At 40.7% G+C, this 22,751-nt stretch overlaps 1 protein-coding gene across 3 annotated transcripts; it reads right to left on the reverse strand.

Annotated features, from left to right (window-relative positions):
* Nucleotides 1-123: 123 nt before the first annotated feature.
* lpcat3 (lysophosphatidylcholine acyltransferase 3) lies at nucleotides 124-22,227 on the reverse strand. Of its 3 annotated transcripts, none has more exons than XM_058053001.2 (13): nucleotides 21,938-22,227; nucleotides 18,696-18,803; nucleotides 14,418-14,527; nucleotides 11,282-11,375; nucleotides 11,087-11,124; nucleotides 10,356-10,534; nucleotides 10,168-10,276; nucleotides 10,009-10,095; nucleotides 9,091-9,254; nucleotides 5,342-5,489; nucleotides 4,935-5,090; nucleotides 1,902-2,022; nucleotides 124-1,811 (listed from the first exon to the last, which is right to left on the reverse strand). In XM_058053001.2, exons 1-12 carry the CDS (start codon nucleotides 22,020-22,022, stop codon nucleotides 1,903-1,905), a joined length of 1,398 nt encoding a protein of 465 aa, XP_057908984.2. In that variant the 5' UTR covers nucleotides 22,023-22,227; the 3' UTR covers nucleotides 124-1,811; nucleotide 1,902. The 3 variants fall into 3 exon arrangements, with proteins under 3 accessions (XP_057908984.2, XP_057908983.2, XP_057908985.2); XM_058053000.2 differs by having other exon boundaries at nucleotides 1,897-2,022; nucleotides 21,938-22,226; XM_058053002.2 differs by having other exon boundaries at nucleotides 1,897-2,022; nucleotides 14,418-14,524; nucleotides 21,938-22,225.
* Between the last annotated feature and the right edge of the window lie 524 nt (nucleotides 22,228-22,751).

Consider the following 22,751-nt stretch of genomic DNA (forward strand, 5'->3'; position numbering starts at 1 on the left):
CAATGTATTAATCGCTATGAAAAAATGTCAAATTAATTCAATTTCCTTAACAAACAATACACACACACGCATATTAAACTGCAAAATGACGTCATATCACCCATCAAAGGCAAGTAGGCAATCTGAAACGCAGCATTTTTTTAATGAACATTAGAAAAAAAAAATTTTTTAATCATACCCCGCCATTATACTTTTTTTTTTAATATATATTTTGGTACATTTGGTAAGGCAAAAATAACAGGTCATCAATCTCAGTCACCATAGTTTTGCAAAAAAATAATAATCAGAGCATTTGCTACAAGCAATCCAGCAAACTGAGATAACATGAAGCACATACAATGATCCCATTTTTGTTACTTAATAATGCCGTATCCTCATTTTTTTTTTTCCACATGACTATTTATGTTGGGCTGCACGGCGGTCTAGTGGTTAGCGCACAGACCTCACAGCTAAGAGACCAGGGTTTAATTCCACCTTCGGGCATCTTTGTGTGGAGTTTGCATGTTCTCCCCGTGCATGCGTGGGTTTTCTCCGGGTACTCCGGTTTCCTCCCACATTCCAAAAACATGCTAGGTTAATCGGTGACTTCAAATTGTCCATAGGTATGAATGTGAGTGTGAATGGTTGTTTGTCTATATGTGCCCTGTGATTGGTTGGCGACCAGTCCAGAGTGTACCCCGGGGATAGGCTCCAGCACCCCCCGCGACCCTCATGAGGATAAGCGGTAGAAAATGAATGAATTAATTTATGTTTTTTATGCCGCCTCTGATACATAAACCACATGATGGCACTGTTATTTGACCCCATTCATTAATCGGACTTGAAATTTCTCACACAGCTCAGTGCCTTGCTCCTTTCGGGGACTGAGAATCGTGTATATAACATTTGAGCAAGGTTGGTTGAAAAAAAAAACATGACCGCCGTCATTTATCATTTGTTTCATGATCATAAATGGTTAGTCATGTGGAAAATATCAAGACATGTCAAAATATGGTTACAGTTCTTTGTTGTAGTGACACTTGCTGTGCATTTCATAGCAAAAACAACCGAGGGAGTGGCAGTGACTAAACAAAATACCAAAACCCCCAAAAGAGGGAAGGTGGACCGCACTGCCACGAATATTGTTTCTCATTCCAAACTACAAAAAATTGGAAAAATGTATAAAATCAAGTTTTTTTTTTCATCACAATGCCGATCACAGGTCAGACAAATAGAAACATTCATGTACACAAGGCCATGTTGAGTCGAGTCGTGTTGTGTTATACTGTGTGTGTGTGTGTGGTTATGACACTGCTCGTTTTAGCCATTGTCATAAATCACCCCCCCCCCGCCAACCCCCCCTTTCAACAGTTGTTGTTTTCTATGCGAGCAGCGTGTTGTTGTCGTTACATTCCGAAAGTGCATTAACACCTCCCGGTGAAGATCTACTGCTGCTAAAAATTGTTTGGAGATGTAGAAATTAAAATGACAAAAAAAACACATAATAGGAAAAAGGGGGGCCAATAGACTGGTTGTGAACCTGCTGAGTGCAAACTGTGTCTCTCAGAGAATAAAAACAAACAGGAAATTGCCCGCTGATGGGCACTCAACTGGCCCGTGTGGCACAATGGTCATTTTCCTGTAAACATTTTTCCAAAAATGTTTATAAAAACACCCTTATTCTTTTTTTTTTTTTAAAAAACACAAAAATATAGATTTATTTTCACGTGAACAAATATTTATATATTATATACACTAAAGGCCTTAAAATATTTTCCTTTCTGCTCCTTTTTGCCACAGTTCCCTTCTGTCGACACTAGTCTCAGACGAACCTGAAAAGTAAGCAGAAAGAAAGTCAAAAACAAACAAACAATGATGCTGCAGGCAAGATGCTTTGCATTGAGTGTCTGCGGGTACCCGACTTTAATCCTGCTTGTGCTGGCTGCGTTCCTTCCTGGGAACCAGTGCCTTTCGCAGGTATGGCATGATTAAAAAGGCTACGAGGAAGAAGACGTGACCGCAGAAGTAGACCGATGTGTACACCTGCAACACAAAACAAAATACACCATGGTCAAATAAAAATAACGTTGATTTTTATATTGATTCCTTCCTTAATAATGATTTAGAGTGCATGAGAAAGTGTTAATCACTTATGATACTTCAAATGCTGCGACTGCCATCTTATCTTGTAACATTCATTCATGTTCAGCCTATCCCAGCTGTCTTCGGGCGAGAGGTAGGGCACGCCCGGGACTGGTCGCCAGCCAATCACAGGACACATATAGACAAACAACCATTCACACTCACATTCATACCTATGGACAATTTGGAGTCGCCAATTACCCTAGCATGTTTTTTTGGAATGTGGGAGGAAACCGGAGTACCCGGAGAAAACCCATGCATGCACAGGGGGAGCATGCAAACTCCACACAGAGATGGCTGAGGGTGGAATCGAACTCGGGTGTCCTAGCTGTAAGCCTAGCAGCCTAGTTAGAGCCTTCATTCATTCATTCATTCATTTTCTGCCGCTCATCGTCACGAGGGTCACGGGTTTGCTGGAACCTATCCCAGCTGTCTTGGGGCGAGAGGCAGGGTACACCCTGGACTGGTGGCCAGCCAATCACAGGGCACATATAGACAAACAACCATTCACACTCACATTCATACCGATGGACAATTTGGAACTCAGTTCTCTTAGCTGTGAGGCCTGCGCACTAACCACTCACCCGCCGTGCAATCTTGTAACATCAGTAAAAAAATATCTACATCAGGAGGTTGCCTACAGCCGCATCTTTTTTTTTTTTTTTTTGCTCCAGACATTAGACATTGTTATGGACTATGGTAGAACCGATGCCTTAATTGGTGCATTTACGGTCTATGACAAATATCATTACACATTTCTCGCCCGCCGTTACAGTGAAGGCGTTTTGCTACTTATTTATTTCTACACTCTGTAAAGTTAATAAAATGTTTTATCATGCTCAGTTTGACCGTGAAACACATTATTTCCATCGCCGGAAATTGATTCACCAGCAATTGTCTTTTTCACCTCCTGTCAATTCCCACCCAAAATCACTAGGTGTCATCTTCATCAGCTGGGGCTCCGATTCCCATGACAACCCTTCATTTCCTCCCCTAAGCCTTAGGACTGCGACCCCCCCACTTGCAAATGACCACCATCACATAATTAATGTCAATGTATTTTTCCCCTCCACATTTACCATGTCATGTACTACTATGCCTTTTGACCCTCATGCTACATGTTCTCTTAAAAGCATTCATGTGTAGCATAGATATATAAAATAACAGCAGGTTTCCAACCCGTAGCAGCTACTCCTTTGTGTACACATTTGCCCCATACAGTAAGTCCCTGACCAGTGAGATATACTCCCAGTTATCCAGTCTGACATTGAACTTCTTTAGATTAGTTTTGATGTTGTTTTTGAAGCACTTATTTCGCCCCCCCCAGGGGCTCACTGACCTTCTGTGATCTAGAAGTATAGGATTTGTTTAGGGAGGCGCGTGTTTGGCATGTGGATGATGTGACCCGTCCATCAAAGTTGATGTTGCACTGATATGGCGGTGATATTGTTTATGTCGGCTTCCTCCAAAACACTGACGTTGGTGCGTCTGTTTGCACTGATCCCGTAGTCTGAGCAATAAGGATCGACATGATATTTGCGTTCTTTACTTGAATCGGTATCGGCCGATACGTGCGTGGGTTCGCCGATATATATTTCCGCGTCACACTGCGGAGGAGCAGTCATCACATCGATGCTAGATAAAACTATGACAGAAATGTTTTGCACATGGTTGAATATTTACTCATTTTAAAGTTGATAATAACATTTAAATGTATGTTTAAGAAAGCTGAATCCTACTGTGTTCTGTGTTTACATTTCAGTAAATATTTGTTTAAACTTGAGACCTGTAATATTTGTTATCATTGTCATTTTTTCATATAAATTGAGGGAGCAAAAGCAGTATCGGCCAAAAATATCGGCCATCGGCTAAGGGTGATGGAAAAAAATTGGTATTGGCATCAGCCGGAAAAAAAAACATATCAGTCGATCCCTACTGAGCAATATTATGTAAATGAATAATAGATAAAAACGTGATTATTGGTCTATTTCATGTCTACAGGGATCCAATAATGTTAAAACCTGTATTTAGAAAACCATAAACGGGTTTTTGTATGCTCCAACTACAAAAATACAAAACTTATTAACTTTAATGATTAATTAATTGGGCTGTATGGCGTCGAGTGGTTAGCGTGCAGGCCTCACAGCTAGGAAACCTGAGTTCGATTCCACCCTTGGCCATCTCTGTGTGGAGTTTGCATGTTCTCACCGTGCATGGGTTTCCTCCCACATTCTAAAAACATGCTAGGTTAATTGGCGACTCCAAATTGTCCATACCCCGCCTCTCGCCCGAAGACAGCTGGGATAGTCTCCAGCACCCTTGCGACCCTCGTGAGGATAAGTGGTAGAAAATGAATGTTACAAAATGGCAGCCGCAGCATTTGAAGTATCATAACGCTGTCTCATGCAAGCAGTAGAAAATGAATGAATGAATATTAATTAATTGACTCATATCGTGGAAATTAATATCGTTTAACCAATTAAGCGCGATAAACAAGGGTTGGCTGTATAACTGAATTTTTGGAGTCACATCTTAGTCGTATTAAAACGACCGACACACAAAATGGCGGTATCAAGGCTAGCACACTTTCAATACAGTATTGTGAGACCTCTGAAATGTATTACAAAATGCTGAATAATAGTATAATATAGAAGCTTTCACACATTTACCATTGTGGCTTATTATGCATGTGCTATTGTGATTCGAAACCTATAAAGTTAAAGTCAATTGATTTCTGTTATGAAAAATAGATCCAAATTTCTCCTGCATACGCATTAAAGAGTCATAACACAATCATGATTGCGGTTAATTACCTTCAGCCATTTATCGTAGGTAAAGATGCAAAAGGGCACCAGTGCGTAGCCCATGAAGAGCCAGTGGATGAACTGCTGGATGACGTATATGAGTGGGTAGAGGGAGCTGTTTGCCAACTTTGACAGCATTGGACTGTCCTGCACCAACGCCTGAGCCTGTCACACATAAGCACACAAATATAATGGCTTCTAAAAAAAAATAAAAAAAGGACTGGTGCAAAATTTCCACCCTAGTCAGTATTTAATAATAAGCACATTTAGCAATGATTTAATCAATAAGGTTTAGTCACTTAAGAACGCAAAAAAACTAATTAAAAGGTTGAACAGTTTTAATGAGACAAACAAAGATAATGATTTTTCTCAGCGTGCTTGAGAAGTAAATGAAGAATAATAGTGGAAAAGCGTACTTGTCTCTCTACAGTGATGATGAAGAACTCCATGGAGAAGCATAGGATGTATCCCGAGTGGAGACCGTGCCATATGGTCAGAAAGAACAAAGTGGACACATGGGACAGCATCTTGTTGCCCAAGAACTTCAACCGCTTGAACACGTGCCTGGTGGTGAAAAAAGGCAGCAATACGGTTTAGCTTTCACATACTTAGAAGCTCATGTGAAGACTAATGAGGTTCATTTCATTTATCATCTATTACGCGGTGAAAATGTCCTATACACCATAAGTTCTCAAATGGTTCTCAATCTGGGACCTACATTTTCCCCATGGTCATTAAGTTACAATCTACTTGTAATTAAATCAAACCCATCCTTTTTTTTTTTTTTTTTTTTTTTTTTAAATGCTAGCAGTGTACAAAGTGTGGCCTAGAAGCAATTCCCGGCTCATTTTTTTATGCCCCGCATTCTCAAAAAATGAATAAAATTAGGGCCACACTGAAAATACATGGAGAAAAAAAAGTTGCCATGTTACAAGATATGGAAAAAATACTTCTAATACTTCCCCACTGGTTTTTAAAACACACTAAGTTGAAATGTAATCACTAAACATAAACATTATGTACTGAGTAATGAGTCATTTATCAAATGTTGTTGCTTGCACTACTCAGATGCAACCAGAGGAGGCACTGTTGAATCAATTAGTTTGCCGTCTACAAAACATGACACCTGACGCTAAGTTACTTTATCACATACTACAGTATTAATTGGCCCTGTACCCTAGAAACCGCACATGAATGATACGGGAAAAAGGCCGAAATGCCCAGGGCAGTGATACTGATAAAATATCGAGTTTAACCATGTCCAGTATCAGCCCCCGTAGCTGTCCACTCAGAGCGCGCTGCTCTGGTATCGTGCCTGTGAAACAACCAATCAGAGAACAGCGCACGAGTGCTTAGTGCCTAGTGCTTCTCCAGTCACCAAAAAACCCAAACTTGATTAATGGAACTTTAATTGTCAGACACTGACAAGATAAGACTGTTGATAAAATATTATTGTTGAAATATTTTTCTAATTATTGTGTTTACACTGTTTAGATATAATACATGTAATAAACTGAACATTTTCTGGAAACAAAATGGTCTTTTGATTAAATAGTACGTGATAATAAGCTCATGATTAAATAGTATGTGATAATAAGATCATCACATGGTTTGTCTGGTATCAGGCCCAGTATCATGCCATGTGATAACATATAAGTACAGCCTTGAAGACCTCCCCTCCAGGCCCACAACGCTGGCATGGAAACAGGAGTTCTGAACATTCGGAGAGAGATTCTCCTTTCTTTTCCATTCTTAAAAATTGGACGTTTTGCAGAACCCAACTGCATATTTCTTCCATTTTGACTGTGTTCCTGTATGGTTAATGACCAGGTGGTGCTGTTCTTTTTGTTCCATAATGTGTTTATTGTTGGTCAAGTGCTTTAGAAAATTGTTTTCTCAGAATACGACACACCTGTTTTCTCATCTAGGACATAAAAAGCTCCAATTGCTTTTGGAGAAATAGATTAAAATTCTTTAGAAGAAAGGTCTACATTAACCTCATGGGTTTTGTGCAGGATGCACTGACAATAGAATGTCTTTTCTGTGGAAATGTTTTAGTACTTTCTTGAACAGGGTATGTGTGTGTGTGTGTGTGTGGTTTGACATTAGCACTGTCACAGGACTGCTCTAATCTCGAGGTGTGTCTCATTGACATTAAACAGTGGATGTCCTGTAAGGTTTTACTCATGAACGCTCGCAAAACTGAGATGTTGATGATTGGCCCAGCTCAACAGAGTTGCCTGTTTAAGGACACAGCTCTCCAGTTTTGATAAAAGTATCATTATCCAATGTGACTCAGTTAAAAATCTCAATGTGATATTTGATTCGACTTTTCCCCATCTTTGCAACGTCGCAAAGATACGTTCTATTCCATCCACGACTCATGCAATATTAAATGAGTCGGCGACTTCCTATTTGGTTGACCGAGTTGTACACTATGCTCCGTCCAGAAACTTACGCTCACAACACGCTCGTCTTTTGGCAATCCCGAAAGCGAGAAAAAAAAAATACAGAGCCTTTTCTAGTCGGGCTCCAACACTGTGGAATGCCTCACCTCCTGATATTAGAGCTGCTACCACGGTATAACTGTTCAAGTCCCGACTCAAGACTTATTTATACACTTTAGCATTTGGTTAATAGTATGCCTGGCCTGTCTGCCTGACTGCCGCCCCCCCCCACTCTAAGCATTAAAGCAGGGGTCTCAAACACACGGTCCGCGGGCCATATGTGGCCCGCAGTACACTAGTTTGAGGCCCCCGCCTTGATATGAAAGTTTAATGTTAGTGCGGCCCGCGCAAGTTTGATATGGATGCTGTATGGTATCATGTACCCAGAAAAAATTATTACGTTTGATTCATGTTCATGTTAAAGGTTAAATAACTGTTAATAGTTATTTAAGATATTTTAATAGTTTAATAGTTAAGTTTTTGGCTATTTAAGTTTAAAGGAAATAACTTGAAGGCTACCGTTTAGGTCGCTAGCTCTCTAGTTTGCGAGTTAGGATGTGTCTCAAGACCCTGCAGTTGCGCAATATGTTGTAAATAAAAAGAGTATAAATGTGACTATAGTCGTGTTTTGTCATGTCTACAGGGCTCTAATAATGCTTTGTTCATTTTAATCTGAAAAAAAATAATTTGTCTACCCACCAACTATATGTGGTTTCTTAAGTTTTTATAATTTGCTGTTTTATTATTATTATTATTATTATACTTATTAATGATTGATTGATTTTCTTTATTCTTCATTTGTTAATTTATTTTTCATCTTATTTTGTGCAGAAAAATAAAAATTAAGATATTTGAGAACAGTGGAATGTTTTATCAGAGCTTTTCTTGTAGAAAATCGGAACCAAAGCACTGAAAACGTTTGTATATTTTTCTGTTTTTAATAAATGCGTTTTTTTTTGGGAAAACCTAATGTGGCCCAGTCTCACCCAGACCCTAGCTCCAGTGGCCCCCCAAGTAAATTGAGTTTGAGACCCCTGCATTAAGGGGATATTTAGCATTTTTTGACATAAACATTGTATGTCATCCCCATCAGCAGTGTAGTCTATCCACGGCGGTTTACCCTCCACTTTGTTCCGTGAGTGGAGTTCTGGTCGGATTTCGGTGAAGAGAAACCTAATTACGGTTAGTTACTGGGGTCACTTCAGTAAAGAGTTTGGCTTCTCAAAATAATGTGTTCAAAGGAGGAATATATTACAAGTGCATTACAAAACCGTTGCTAACAAAAAAGTCAGACTGCGACGGCAGCAGTCGCCATCCGCGCATGAACACGCACGGAACAATGGACAGGCGGGAACGTGTAGTGATACCAACAGAGAGGAAATAATGCAGAGATCTCACTCTTTTGTGATTGATACGAATGTAGTACTATTTTGCGGTGCACCATTTGGCAATGGCTGCAGGAGAAGATCTTTTTGTAGCAGGTTCCTTTAAAAAAAAAAAAAAAAAAGCAGTACACCTTGGAAAAATATGCATGTCCACAGATATTAAAGTTTCATGCATAAAAGCTCAATGGGAAGACTTTTTTGGCACATGAACCCCTTTGACGCATCTCCTTGTGTGAATTGGGACTGCGCCGCCGTCATCTATATTACAACTACGATCTTGACTAAATTAACTTTTATGACACCAGTCGGGGAAGTTCCACGGTTTCCACTGACCTGGCGGCCCAGGCGTTGGTGTTAATGTTAAAAGAGGCGATGGTTCCCCCGAAGAGCGGCGTGGTCTCGAAGAGCCACACCTTCATATTGGCACAGGCGTCCCACTGGGGCTTGCCATCTCTCATGCCGTTGTATCCGAGCCCCGTCAAGATGCATACGCCCTCCTGTAGACGTAGATATCATCATGACTAGTGACATTTATTTAAAACCTGCTAAACTGGGTGCTAATCAGGGTGTGCCTTAAGACTCATTTACGGTCTAAGACTGCAAGAGGAAGTGTGAAGCTTCTCACTGTGTCAGGTTAACTGGAGCCTATTTCCAGCTGTCTTCAGGACATATCACAGCCAATCACAGGGCACATATAGACAAACAACCATTCACACTCACATTCATACCTATGGACAATTCGAGTCGCCAATTAACCTAGCATGCTTTTTGGAATGTGGGAGGAAACCGGAGTACCCGGAGAAAACCCACGCATGCACGGAACAGAACACGCAAACTCCACACAGAGATGGCCGAGGGTGGAATTGAACCCTGGTCTCCTCGCTGTGAGGTCTGCGCGCTAACCACTCGACCGTCGTGCCGCCCGTTAACTCCTATTTCAAATTATGTAATTGTCGAAATACAGCTGTGTACCAGCTACCTCATAAATAACAAACACAATCAAAACAACAGCTTATTAATGCAAAAGGCTCAACTTTTCACTATCCAATGAAAACCCTGTATCGCCAAATGGTGGTATTTATAGTATGATGCAGTGCGGTGTCAACAATCCTGTACATAATTTAAAATGAATACCTATCATAACTGAGCATTATTATCTTTACAAAGAGTCAAATTTTGATAATTGGAGTTCATTGGTTTCTTTCTACCCAATGAAAAAAAACTAATGCAAATAACTGAAAAAACACTTACGGCTATGAGCCAGCAGCAGACATATTTATATAATATGATTTTAGCCCAGATCAGAATAAAGACACAGCGATACCAGAACGGCTGAGCCTGTGGAGAAAGCAGAAAAGTTTAGACGTGAATGAAACAGAAGCGATGTTGGTCTCCCATGTCCATACTCACGTCATATTCATCTGTCAGGTAGTAGCTCTCTTGGTAATGAGGGCTGAATATTGCAAATATAATCAGGAAGAGAAAACCTAGAGAAAACCTCTTCAGAGCCGGTGCAACGCTGCCAAGAGAAACATGTGACGAGATAATAGGATATGTAAGATATATGAAATATGAACTCAGTCTAACTTCTGGGTTACCTGTTTGGAGGCTTTCCTGGGCAGTCGCTGAGCTCCCCTGCAACCAGCCTCTGGTAGCTGCGCAGCGTGAACTGAGGGCCCACCAGGAACCCCCCGTAGAAGTAAGAGAAGCCGCAGACCTCCAGCAACGAGAGCACGGACGGCAGGGCAGCGCTCTTCTGCTGTGAACTCAGCTCCGCCTGATTATTTAGAATTGGAAGGAAAACAAAACAAAAACAAAAAAACAAATATGAGTGTCTAGACTGCACACAATTCCAATATGCCTGCTTTGGAACAGCATTCACTACGGTATCAGCTAAATGATGCATATTTATGTTTTTTTTTAAGAATAAATCAACTTAATAAAACCTATAAAGCAACTAATCCAGATAAATGTCATTGTTTGAGTGAACTATGCTTAGCCACAAAATTAGGTACACCTGAACATCTACTATAGTAACATATAATATAAAAGATGTACTTCGTTTAATGTTGAGCTGTTTCTAGTATCTAGTACCTGGCGTGAAGTTAAAAAAAGCCAACCAAAATATGAGGAAAAGCTTCCAGTAATCTAGCATTAGCATTAAAAATGAATATTCAAAATGGCATAATATGAGACCTTGAACATAAATGCCTCCTGTGATTTTATTTTTCTCCTCATAAGATCATACAGGTGCACCTAATGTCGTGGCTGGTGAGTGAATGTGAAGAAGACAAGACAAAAGAACGCAAAACGACATCAACCAACTCACTGGTTCTCTCCCGCCGTCATAGTAATCAAATGCCAAACCTGAAATCAGAGAACGCAAATCGGGCATAAGAAAACTATGTTAGGGTGACGAATGAATTAGCAGAAGGGCGTGCATAAGCGTTTAATGGGCATGATGAAAGCAGTGCTAGATAGACGGAGGCTGGAAAAAGGAAAGCCACAAGCGTGCGGGGTTTACCAATAAGTTTGAGTGTGAGGACACAGTGAGGCATCGTCCACTTGATGTCATACTCCTCTGTCGCCGTGTAGTAATAGCCTGCCAGCAGGTATAACTGCAAGGAAACGACAAGAATAAAAAAAAAAAAAACTTTATTTACAAAAGTTCAGTTTGCCCATAAACACAAAAACACAATCAATGACCAAATTTACAGTACCGATGTTGTGTCAAGATTGTCTGCACTCAATAAACTTGGACCTATGTTACCACTCTTTGAGTTCGCACACGGTGGGTCAGGGGTCTCCAACCAGTAGCAGCTTCTAATCACTTTTCAAATAGCTCCCCAAAATGGTTTATTAATTTATTATCAACTCTTATAATGACAAAATTAGAAAGTATCGGCAGTCATCCGGAAGTCCTCAGGAGCACTTAGAAGTGTGAGCAATCATAGGGGTGTGGGCGTGTCATGGGTGGAATAAATGAACACAGATTGTTGTGGAAAGCCAATGAAATACATCTAGAATAGGTGCAGATTCTGGGAGATCTAGAAAGCTTTCTGCACAGGTTATTGTGCGTAGCTGCTCTAAAGGAGTCCACAACTTAAGAGCAGCTGTCCAGCTGGACATAACTGGACATATGCTCGAGAACTGTGCACCGCAAAGAGAGGACAGCATCTCACCGCTGCAGCTTACGTCGTTTTGCAAAGTCCGCTTACAATTAAATAGGAGATAAAAATTACACAATTTGGGTCACTGTTTGTCAGTAGCCATGTTTACATGAGGAATTTTTCCTTTCCGACCTTTCCGAAAGCAATGGTATCCATGGAAAGGAATATTCCAATCGCATGTCTACATGCGCCGCTATAATCAACCAGAATAGTCAATGGGGCATGCCCAGTAAAACGTAAACGCAACATTACATGATACCGACTTCCTCCAGTTTTTCTTTCACTTGTTGGAATAACTCCGTATTGCCAGTTTTTTGTTCGTCCAGTCTTGAAATTTACTTTGAATCAAAAACAAACTTTCCGCAGCAGTCCAGTGCCGACTGCTCGCCTCCATTTTTTAAAATCGAAGAACGTCTGGAGCTGCGTGTTACATCATAATTCAGCATTCGCTGAAAGAACGCACCCGGGAACAGGAAAAGATAAAGTTCAATCTTGCTAATATTTTATAATTAAGCTCGGCACATGTTTTATATAGATATGTATTTTCTTTTTTTTTAAATAAAACTGGACTTGTGAATGGCGTATAGAAGGGTTTAGATTCTGTTCCACAGATAGCGGTAATGCACACGAAAGCTGCTAATAAACAACAGAAGAAGAAAAACACCACAAAGAAGAACGCAGTCTGACAACTTTCCGATTGAGCGGGTACAAGATACCTCAATCGGATTGGGGAAAGGAATATTCCACCCCTGTGAATCCGATTATATATTCATTCGGATTGGCACTTTTCTTTCGGAATGAGGTGTATACAAAGGTTACATTCTTTCCGTTTGAGCAAATAACCCGAATGGAATTGGAATATTTGGGTCCATGTATACGTGGCGAGTGAGCGGTGATAGTGGGTGCTGTAGCCAAACCAGTTGAGAACCACTGCTTACTTATTGAAATGTACCTGTAAACACCTTCTACAAAAACAGAATAAACCACTGCAGTAAGGCTAACATATTTACTTAGCTAAATCCACATGATGACTTCACTTTTGGCCAGGCAAGCAAATCTGGGTTTGCACATCATTAGATTGATTATTACCATTTGCAAACACATACAAAAGGCCAACAGATGCAGGAAAAAAAGCAAAGTGTTGCACAAAGAGAATGCGACTTGACACCTCGTCATTATGGGTTTCACAAGATCTTGTGAGGGCGGCACAGTGAGCGAGTGGTTAGCGCCCAGGGTTCAATTCCACCCTCGGCCATCTCTGTGTGGAGTTTGCATGTTCTCCCCCGTGCATGCGTGGGTTTTCTCCGGGTACTCCGGTTTCCTCCCACATTCCAAAAACATGCTAGGTTAATTGGCGACTCCAAATTGTCCATAGGTATGAATGTGAGTGTGAATGGTTGTTTGTCTATATGTGCCCTGTGATTGGCTGGCGACCAGTCCAGGGTGTGTACCCTGCCTCTTGCCTGAAAACAGCTGGGATAGGCTCCAGCACCCCCTGCCACCCTCAATTTATTCATTCAATTTAGTTGTACTTGAATATTGTGCTAACCTTTATAATTCATTCATTTTCTATACTGTTTAAATCCCATGAGGGTCATACTGAGAGCTGCATTTCAACGTTTTTGGAGATATATAATAACAGCAAGGAGACCCGAGTTCAATTCCAACCTCAGTAATCTCTGTGTGGAGTGTGTATGCATGGGTTTTCTCTGGGTACTCCGGTTTCCTCCCACATTCCAAAAACATGCTAGGTTAATTTGGCGACTCCAAATTGTCCATAGGTATGAATGTGAGTGTGAATGGTTGTTTGTCTATATGTGCCCTGTGATTTGCTGGCGACCAGTCCAGGGTGTACCCTGCCTCTTGCACAAAGACAGCTGGGATAGGCTCTAGCACCCCATGCGACCCTCATGAAGAAAAGCGTTAGAAAATGAATGAATGAATGAAAGATCTTGTGAGATTGACGAGAACATGACAAGAATACTCATGGGCATACGGACGATACATAAATTAATTGGATGAATTATGTGATGGGGGCTGCACTGCGGTCGAGTGGTTAGCGCGCAGACCTCACAGCTCGGAGACCAGGGTTCAATTCCACCCTCGGCCATCTCTGTGTGGAGTTCTCCCCGTGCATGTGTGGGTTTTCTCCGGGTACTCTGGTTTCCTCTCACATTCCAAAAACATGCTAGGTTAATTTGGCGACTCCAAATTGTCCATAGGTATGAATGTGAGTGTGAATGGTTGTTTGTCTATATGTGCCCTGTGATTGGCTGGCGATCAGTCCAGCAACACCAGTGACCCTCGTGAGGAAAAGCGGTAGAAAATGAATGAATGAATGAATTATGTGATGGGCATCAGTATTGATTTCACTCATGGATGATCTGTATTGGAATCGACAGCATAAAACCCTGATCAGAGCAACCAGGTTCACTCGGATCCAAACTTTTTGTTTTAAAGTAATTGAAAATCTTGCGTAACCCTACTCACCATCTGAAAGCTGAAGCTGCTCAAGACAGCTGTGACCGTCCTTCCCATCAGCCTCAGCATCAGGAACTGGACAAGGATGCATACTGCAGAGTGATAAATCTGGGAACCTGTTGGGACAAACACCACGGCTAAGTTTGACCATTGAGTAGGAATTATCCGTACTAATGTACAGGACATGTAATGCCAGTAAGATGGAGAGAAAGGCGTGGGAAAGTCTTACACAAGGAGGAATATTGAGCAACAGACCTGCTGTGAGATCCAAAGTGCAGCAACAATGGAATAAAAGAAATAATAAAAAGAAGATCAATGTCAAGGCCAGTGAGAAAAGTCAATTCATTCTTTTACGAGGTGCAGTGATCTCGAAAATACAGAGCGCTGCAAAAGATTATTAAACGTGTCTGCAAAATAAAAAAAAACAACACAAATTCAAACAATCCACCCTCTCCAATGCGAGTGTTTTTTGTTATCTGAAGTCAAACCTCCACCGTCTTCAATTGTATCCAAATTTAGCTAATATTATTAAATCAGCCTTCAGCAAATCTCACAAGACTTTAATGCAGTGAGTCACAATAGCAGAGTTTCCAAACATTTTTGTCTTGTGGACCCCCAGAGCCTTTTCGTCATAGAACCCACCCCCCACCCCCCACTCATGTGGATAATTCTCCAGCGGTAGAATGTGAATGTAATACAGCTGTTATGATTTTGGCATAACTGTTATTGTTTCCCTAGAGAAACTAGTTGAAGCGCATTGTCCCGTTTTATTGTGTGGATGAATATGAAATGATATTTACTTATCTTGGAAATTTAATTTTTCTGCATTTCATTTTATCCTCCTGCAATTTGCTCCCATACCACTAGGGGTACGTGTACCTCTGGTTGGGATTCACTGCTTATTGGACTAACTCCTCATGTGTATTTTGCTTTTTGTGTGTGTGTGTGTGTGTGTGATTGCATCATCGACGTGTACCAGTGCTGCCAAAGAGGTGGGAATGATGATAACCATAGAACAGGAAATTGAACTTGATTTCCCATTTTAACTGTGGTTACCTTACATTTACATTTGTTTGACATAAGAGATTATCTTTATTACTGCACAGTTAATAATGACATCGTGATGGGGACAGTTTGACACTGGAACAGGTCATTTTCTACCACTTATCCTCATGAGGTTCGCAGGGGTGCTGGAGCCTATCCCAGCTGTCTTTGGGTGAGAGGACTGGACTGGTGGCCAGCCAATCACAGGGCACATATAGACAAACAACCATTCACACTCACATTCATACCTATGGACAATTTGGAGTCGCCAATTAACCTAGCATGTTTTTGGAATGTGGGAGGAAACCGGAGTACCCGGAGAAAACCCACGTATGCAACGGGGAGAACATGCAAACTGGAATTGAACTCAGGTCTCCAAGCTGTGAGGCCTGCGTGCTAAACACTCTACAACAGATTATTTCTATATTGATATTCATTCATTCATTCATTTTCTACCGCTTTTTCCTCACGAAGGTCGCGGGGGTTGCTGGAGCCTATCCCAGCTGTCTTCGGGCGAGAGGCGGGGTACACCCTGGACTGGTCGCCAGCGAATCACAGGGCACATATAGACAAACAACCATTCACACTCACATTCATACCTATGGACAATTTGGAGTCGCTAATTAACCTAGCATGTTTTTGGAATGTGGGAGGAAACCGGAGTACCCGGAGAAAACCCACGCATGCACGGGGAGAACATGCAAACTCCACACAGAGATGGCCAAGGGTGGAATTGAACCCTGGTCTCCTAGCTGTGAGGTCTGCGCGCTAACCCCTCGCCACCGCGCCGCCCCATTTACACTTTATGGCAGATAAAATATTAAAATCTTACTGAAAACATTGCTTTTAAAGATTTTGTGACGGAAACAGTTTGACCCTGTAACGGATTATTTTATTGATTCGTGGTTGACTTATGAAGGTACCGCTGCTCTTTGCTTAAATGCATTAAGTTAGCAAATACTTTTTCATACTTAGAATGTAAACTAATGGGCGAAGTATACAATGAGTCACGACACTAATTTGTTTCAGCTGCATTGCGTTTATTGTTCTCAATGCGGATAAGCTGATGACTCAACACGCATGAATACAAAAAAACAATGCATTCAGAAAACCATTATATTCAATCCAAGTGAAGGGAACGTTTTTTTTTTCATCACTTTTGTAGTTTTCGCTGTTTATCCACGGATGGGATACCGTCCGCAGCCCGAGGGGTGTTTCCTTAAATAACTGAATTTGTGGAAAAAATTTCAACTCACACAGTCAACCAACCAAAGCTACTTTGCATGCAAATAAGACACACACACACACACACACACACGTGAGCCTGAGGTGGTGAGCCACCGACCAGCAATACGAGCCTGAGGAAATGTTAAACCCAAATATCACATGCAAACAGCGGGGGGTAAAAATAAATAAAACACTCTTGTGAGTTCTGAGATATTCTCAAGACAGAGATGATACGATTTTAAAACCCCTTGAAGAGGCACAGGGGAGGGTTAAGCCTCAAACACGCGGCCCGCGGGCCAAATGTGGCCCGCAGGACACTAGTTTGAGGCCCCTGCCTTGATATGAAAGTTTAATGTTAGTGCGGGCCCGCGCAAGTTTGATATGGATGCTGTATGGTATCATGTACCCAGAAAAAAATTATTACGTTTGATTAATGTTCATGTTAAAGGTTAAATAACTGTTAATAGTTATCCTCCCTAGCCGTGTGGAAGTGGTAAGTTTTTGGCTATTTTAGTTTAAAGGAAATAACTTGAAGGCTACCGTTTAGGTCGCTAGCTCTCTAGTTTGCGAGTTAGCATGTGTCTCAAGACCCTGCAGTTGCGCAATATGTTGTAAATAAAAAGTATAAATGTGACAATAGTCGTGTTTTGTCATGTCTACAGGGCTCTAATAATGCTTTGTTCATTTTAATCTGAAAAAAATAATTTGTCTACCCACCAACTATATGTGGTTTCTTAAGTTTTTATTATTTGCCGTTTTATTATTAATATATTTATTTATTACTGATTGATTGATTTTCTTTATTCTTGATTTATTTATTTTTCATCTTATTTTGCGTAGAAAAATAAAAAGTAAGATATTTGAGAACAGTGGAATGTTTTATCAGAGCTTTTCTTGTAGAAAATTGGAACCAAAGCGAAGTTTTAAATTTTTTTTTGTTTTTAATAAATGCGTTTTTTGGTTTTTTTTTGTGAAAACCTGATGCTGCCCAGTCCCAGCCAGACCCTAGCTCCAGTGGCCCCCAAGTAAATTGAGTTTGAGACCCCTGCTCTAGGCTGTTGATGTTAAACATCCAAGCTGTTGCCTGGGTGAATCTTGGGTCCATGTGAGTTCCAACAGATCTTTTGCAGTATCTGCAAGTGATTGGGATGCAGTTTATTGAACGATTCATCAGAAAAATCAAACCTTCCGCCACTTTTCCACTATCCGTTGCTAGCAAATATAACCCAATTGTTGAGTTATTGCTAAATTCTTGCTGCCTATTTCCTTGCAAATCAAAACCTTCTTATACTTCAGCCTCCACATTAAGGCTCCTCATACTGAGGAAGGTCAAGATGCTACAAGATTGGCCAGCCCAGTCACCGGATATGAACATTATTGAGTATATTTGAGATTAAAAAGGTAAGGAGGAGGGTTGGAAGATCAAACCAAATAATCTCGATGAAGTCTGGGAGTCGTTCAAGATTGCTATCTTTTCCATTCCAGATGATTTTATCAATTAGTTATTGTAGACATTGCTCATGACATATGGATGGAGTCCTCCAATACACAATATTAATTTTTCTTGCCAAGGCATTTGACTATAAATGTAGTTAGAATGTTGCATTAAACGATGTTGGTAAACAATACCAAAGTTTCAGATAATGAGGTGCATTTGGAAGCGAGCCCTGAAAGAAGTTTGCGATGGATCAAAACGCTCCGTTTGAAAAGGCGTGGTAAAACTGTTCCTTTGTGACATCACAGAGGGGTGGATTTGCTATGTGGTTCTTAGTTAGGAAGCACTGCCGTGTGTCCAATTACAGAGGAAGAGGGATGCAAAATGGGTTGAAAAATGAGCACAACAGGTCCCCCTTCAACGGTAAAATTCTGGTGGATTCCTAGATTTAGCATCACTGCTGTAATTTGAACCTGTGGTTCTGACAAAAGACATCTGCTGTTAAGTGCCGCCATTATCCCCAAACAATGACAAACATACTGCCGTATAAACAACCCCGCCCGCCTTCCTTTTCATCTCACCAAAGTTGAACGTTGCCAGAGCCAGCCCAGAGAAAGTGTGGAACAGGTGGATAATGGTGGGCGGCTGGTGGAACAAGAAACTTCGGTACACCAGAGCGAAGGGATACCCTGCAGGAGAAAAAGAGAGACATGAGGCAATATGAGCCGAGTGAAGGTCTGGTGTTAATGTGGTGAAAAACACATGGTGCCTGCAAACACATGACAATCACTGGATATGAGGGCATGGAAATATGGCACCTCGGGGGTAAAGATAAACACAATCGGTCACTGCATGCGCTTTCGAATGCGCTCTCGAAATAATTCAATAGTCTAAATCTGAATGGCCAATAATAAAAGGACGTTTTAACCACAGTTTGCCATTGTTGTCCTACTTTTGTGCAAAATGTAAATGGCTGGATTTTGTTATTTGTGGAAAGTGGGCCAACAGGATGGCTGTGAAGTTTACCATGAAAGAAGAAAGGTGTGGAAACTTTGAAGTGGCAGTTCCTTTAACTCCTCCCACTTTTTTGTGCTGTTTTTATTGATAAAGCTGGTTTTGCAAAAAACATGTTGAGCAATAATTATGGAATGGATGGAATGGCCTTTATTGTCATATACTATTTAGTAGTGTGTTCCTAGGTTTCTAATATCTGTTTATTTCTTCTTCTTCTTGTTTTGTTTGGATTACTTGATAATATTTTCTTCATTCATTCATTCATTTTCTACCGCTTTTTCCTCACGAGGGTCGCGGGGGTGCTGGAGCCTATCCCAGGTGTCTTTGGGCGAGAGGCGGGGTACACCCTGGACTGGTCGCCAGCCAATCACAGGGCACATATAGACAAACAACCATTCACACTCACATTCATACCTATGGACAATTTGGAGTCACCAATTAACCTAGCATGTTTTTGGAATGTGGGAGGAAACCGGAGTACCCGGAGAAAACCCACGCATGCACGGGGAGAACATGCAAACTCCACACAGAGATGGCCGAGAGTGGAATTGAACCCTGGTCTCCTAGCTCTGAGGTCTGCGCGCTAACCACTAGACCGCCGTGCTGCCCATAATATTTTCTTGTTAGTTATTTATTTGTTTATCTATCATATTTTGTTGGGGTTAATTAGTAGTTCATTTGTGGGTTTATTTCATTGGGTAGGCAGTACTCACAGGACCAGCATGCACCTGGGGTGGGCCTATGGTTTTTGTACCAGAGCAAGAGAGGCAACAGGAGACAATGCCTTTGTTTGCTTGCTTGGTAATAAAAAGAAATGCGAAGAAACGGGAACAAGATTGTATGGACAATGACTCTTTTGCCTGCGTAAAACACAACCCGTGGTGCATCAGTGGCCTTTTGATTATAGTTTAAGTTTATTTTTGAAGGACAAATAGCCACTACATTATCCTTTCAGTGCAATAGTTAAGTTTAAAAAAAATATACAAAAAGTAAAGTTTAAAAAAAAAAGACAGTTTAACAAGATATATACAGGATATCCAAGATGTACATATAATATTGCACAGGAGCAGATATGTATTGCAGACACCAGAATATATATTAATTTTAGTGAAATGATGAGTGGGTCTTAGTGCAAATAATGAATGGTGTATACAGATGAGTCAAAGTCACATATGAGTGTATTGTATTGAGTGTATTGAGTTGTTAAATAAGTAAATATGATTTTGAGGTAGTGACAGAGGCAGTGATGGAAATATTGCACATTTGCATTACGTTAATGAATGGTTTCTCATTCTGTTTGTGTTTGCATTGATGCACCAATATGAACACACGCATTTATGGTGGCAAATTTTATGTTGACCAGTTTTTAATAATAATAATAATACTACTACGGCGGACTCCGGTTTCCTCCCACATTCCAAAAACATGCTAGGTTAATCGGCGACTCCAAATTGTCCATAGGTATGAATGTGAGTGTGAATGGTTGTTTGTCTATATGTGTCCTGTGATTGGCTGGCGACCAGTCCAGGGTGTACCCCGCCTCTCGCCTGAAGACAGCTGGGATAGGCTCCAGCACCCCCACAACCCTTGTGAGGAAAAGCGGTAGAAAATGAATAAATAATACGGCGGACCAGGACGTGATGAGTTGGTCGACTTTGATGGGGTGGCGAACCACACCTTAGTGAGCACAAAGTATCATTTTTGTTTTCATTTATGTTCAGGACCAGAACACCGAACCACAAGTGTGAACCCTGAGAGACGTTTATATTTTTCTCACACCATTTGGCTCAAAATATTAACACACAGGCAGGAAGCAGCACCACTACAAAGTAGTCTACTAAGTTCTCAAAGACGTTATCACCTACCTTGTGCGATTAAAGCCGTTTAAAGGGGCACTGCAATGTAGTTGCTGTTGATTACCAATGTATTACGCAAGACCCATTGAGCAACACAGGGATGTGGAACATGCATACTTTATCAGATCTACATGCTGTCATCTGGGCTCTGCAGCAGTTTAGAAAGTAACCGGCGCTCTCATATGTGTCAGGGCAAAGTTCACTCTAATGACACCCTTTCAGAGTCACGGATTATTTTGAACATTCTTAGCATTGATTGTGTAACTTCATACATTTCCACTTCACAGACAATTATGTCTCAGTAACTGGTCGGTTGACTTCCTGTACCCAGTATAACATATTTATATTAATCGCTGAATGAATTAACACAAGACTAAATGATAAATGTTAGAATAAAACATGCCTATTGGTGTTTAACCTGCTTTATAATATATTGTATACATTTACAATACACACTGACGACACTGTTTTGTGTTACCTTCAGCAACCGTGGGAAATGTTACCACCATGGAGGTATTTCAATGTTTACCCACCAAACACTGCAAAATATGCGACATTCTAAACTTTACATGTCACAAGGCACACACGACTTTATGTTTTTGGCTGCTTTATAGTACATTTCAACTAAATTAGGTGGGAAATAAGTGAATACAAAAGGTAAAAGTACACTTGAATCCCTACTAAAAGTAGTTACTATCTGTTACGAGCATCAATGCCGGTGCCTTTGCTTGAAAGCACATGTCCAGGTTTTGCATAGTTACGTTTTATGGATACATAATACATGACAAGCAAATAAACAACATAGCTACATGTTCTGGAGTGCCTTCAGTCACATTAGTACACGTCAATGTAACAGTTCACGAAAAAAAAGCATATCTAAAATCGAACGAAAATACCCATAAGACATATTGAGGAGTGACAATGCCTAATCAGTAACTGGAGGTGAAACTTACCGATTAAAATGGAAAATATAAGCCGAACGGCAGGCTCCGGAGAACCCAGAGACTCCGATAGATTCTCCAGCCAGGGAGCCGCCATCTTTACTGTGGGCGGAAACGTCTCTACGCGACGGTTCACTGAACTCTACAGCAAATATTCACTCTCGCACACACATACACACACGCAAATAAATACACTACGTTTCGTGGGAACCCTCCGTGGTTAAGCCCCCTGCCTCCCCTCCCCTCAAATGTGGCCCATTCCGCTTCTCCTTCCGCGGCGTCTTTTCAGCGTGCAAGTCGCATGACCTACTCTTTACTATACATCAAGATGATTGGCTTAGGAAAAAGAGCCCACAGTTACCAGCCAATCACAATGCGCGTTCTTATGAATATTAATGATTACCATTACCCACATGAACTTGACACTTAAAATATATTTTTTTATATAATATATAAAATATATTTTACTTAATATAATATAATACTTTAATATATTTTACTGCTTATTTTAATGGCAAATGACACAACAGCAGAGTTAAGTATTTTTAATACGTTTAATTAGTCTTTTTAAAAAAACGTCGTCAAATAAGGCAATGTCGCCTCCAAGTGGCGTAATCCAAATACTACATTGATATAAGATTAATACACAATCAACCATCAATTCACTAACATTTTAAAAGCATCGAAAATAAATTATTTAGTTCGGGGAAACACATTTTCAAGTGACAAAGAAGGGTGGGATTCATGTCATACAAACCTAATAGACAAATATCCAAACATTCCTGACCAATGTTGGGTTCGGTGGCGCTGTTATGACACTATGGCT

This window comes from Doryrhamphus excisus, linkage group LG5 (genome assembly GCF_037039965.1).
Source record: "Doryrhamphus excisus strain RoL-2023G ecotype Guam linkage group LG5, RoL_Dexc_Guam_v1.1, whole genome shotgun sequence".
NCBI classification, from domain to species: domain Eukaryota; kingdom Metazoa; phylum Chordata; class Actinopteri; order Syngnathiformes; family Syngnathidae; genus Doryrhamphus; species Doryrhamphus excisus.

Bases quoted from the DNA above. Each gene is read 5' to 3' on its own strand.
- lpcat3 (XM_058053001.2), bottom strand. From the start codon at position 22,022: ATGGCGGCTCCCTGGCTGGAGAATCTATCGGAGTCTCTGGGTTCTCCG. The intron at 18,804-21,937 runs GTAAGTTTCACC...TTTCTCCTGCAG, and splicing joins TATATTTTCCATTTTAATCG to GGTATCCCTTCGCTCTGGTG. The intron at 10,535-11,086 runs GTGAGTTGGTTG...CTAAATAATCAG, and splicing joins ATGACGGCGGGAGAGAACCA to GCGGAGCTGAGTTCACAGCA.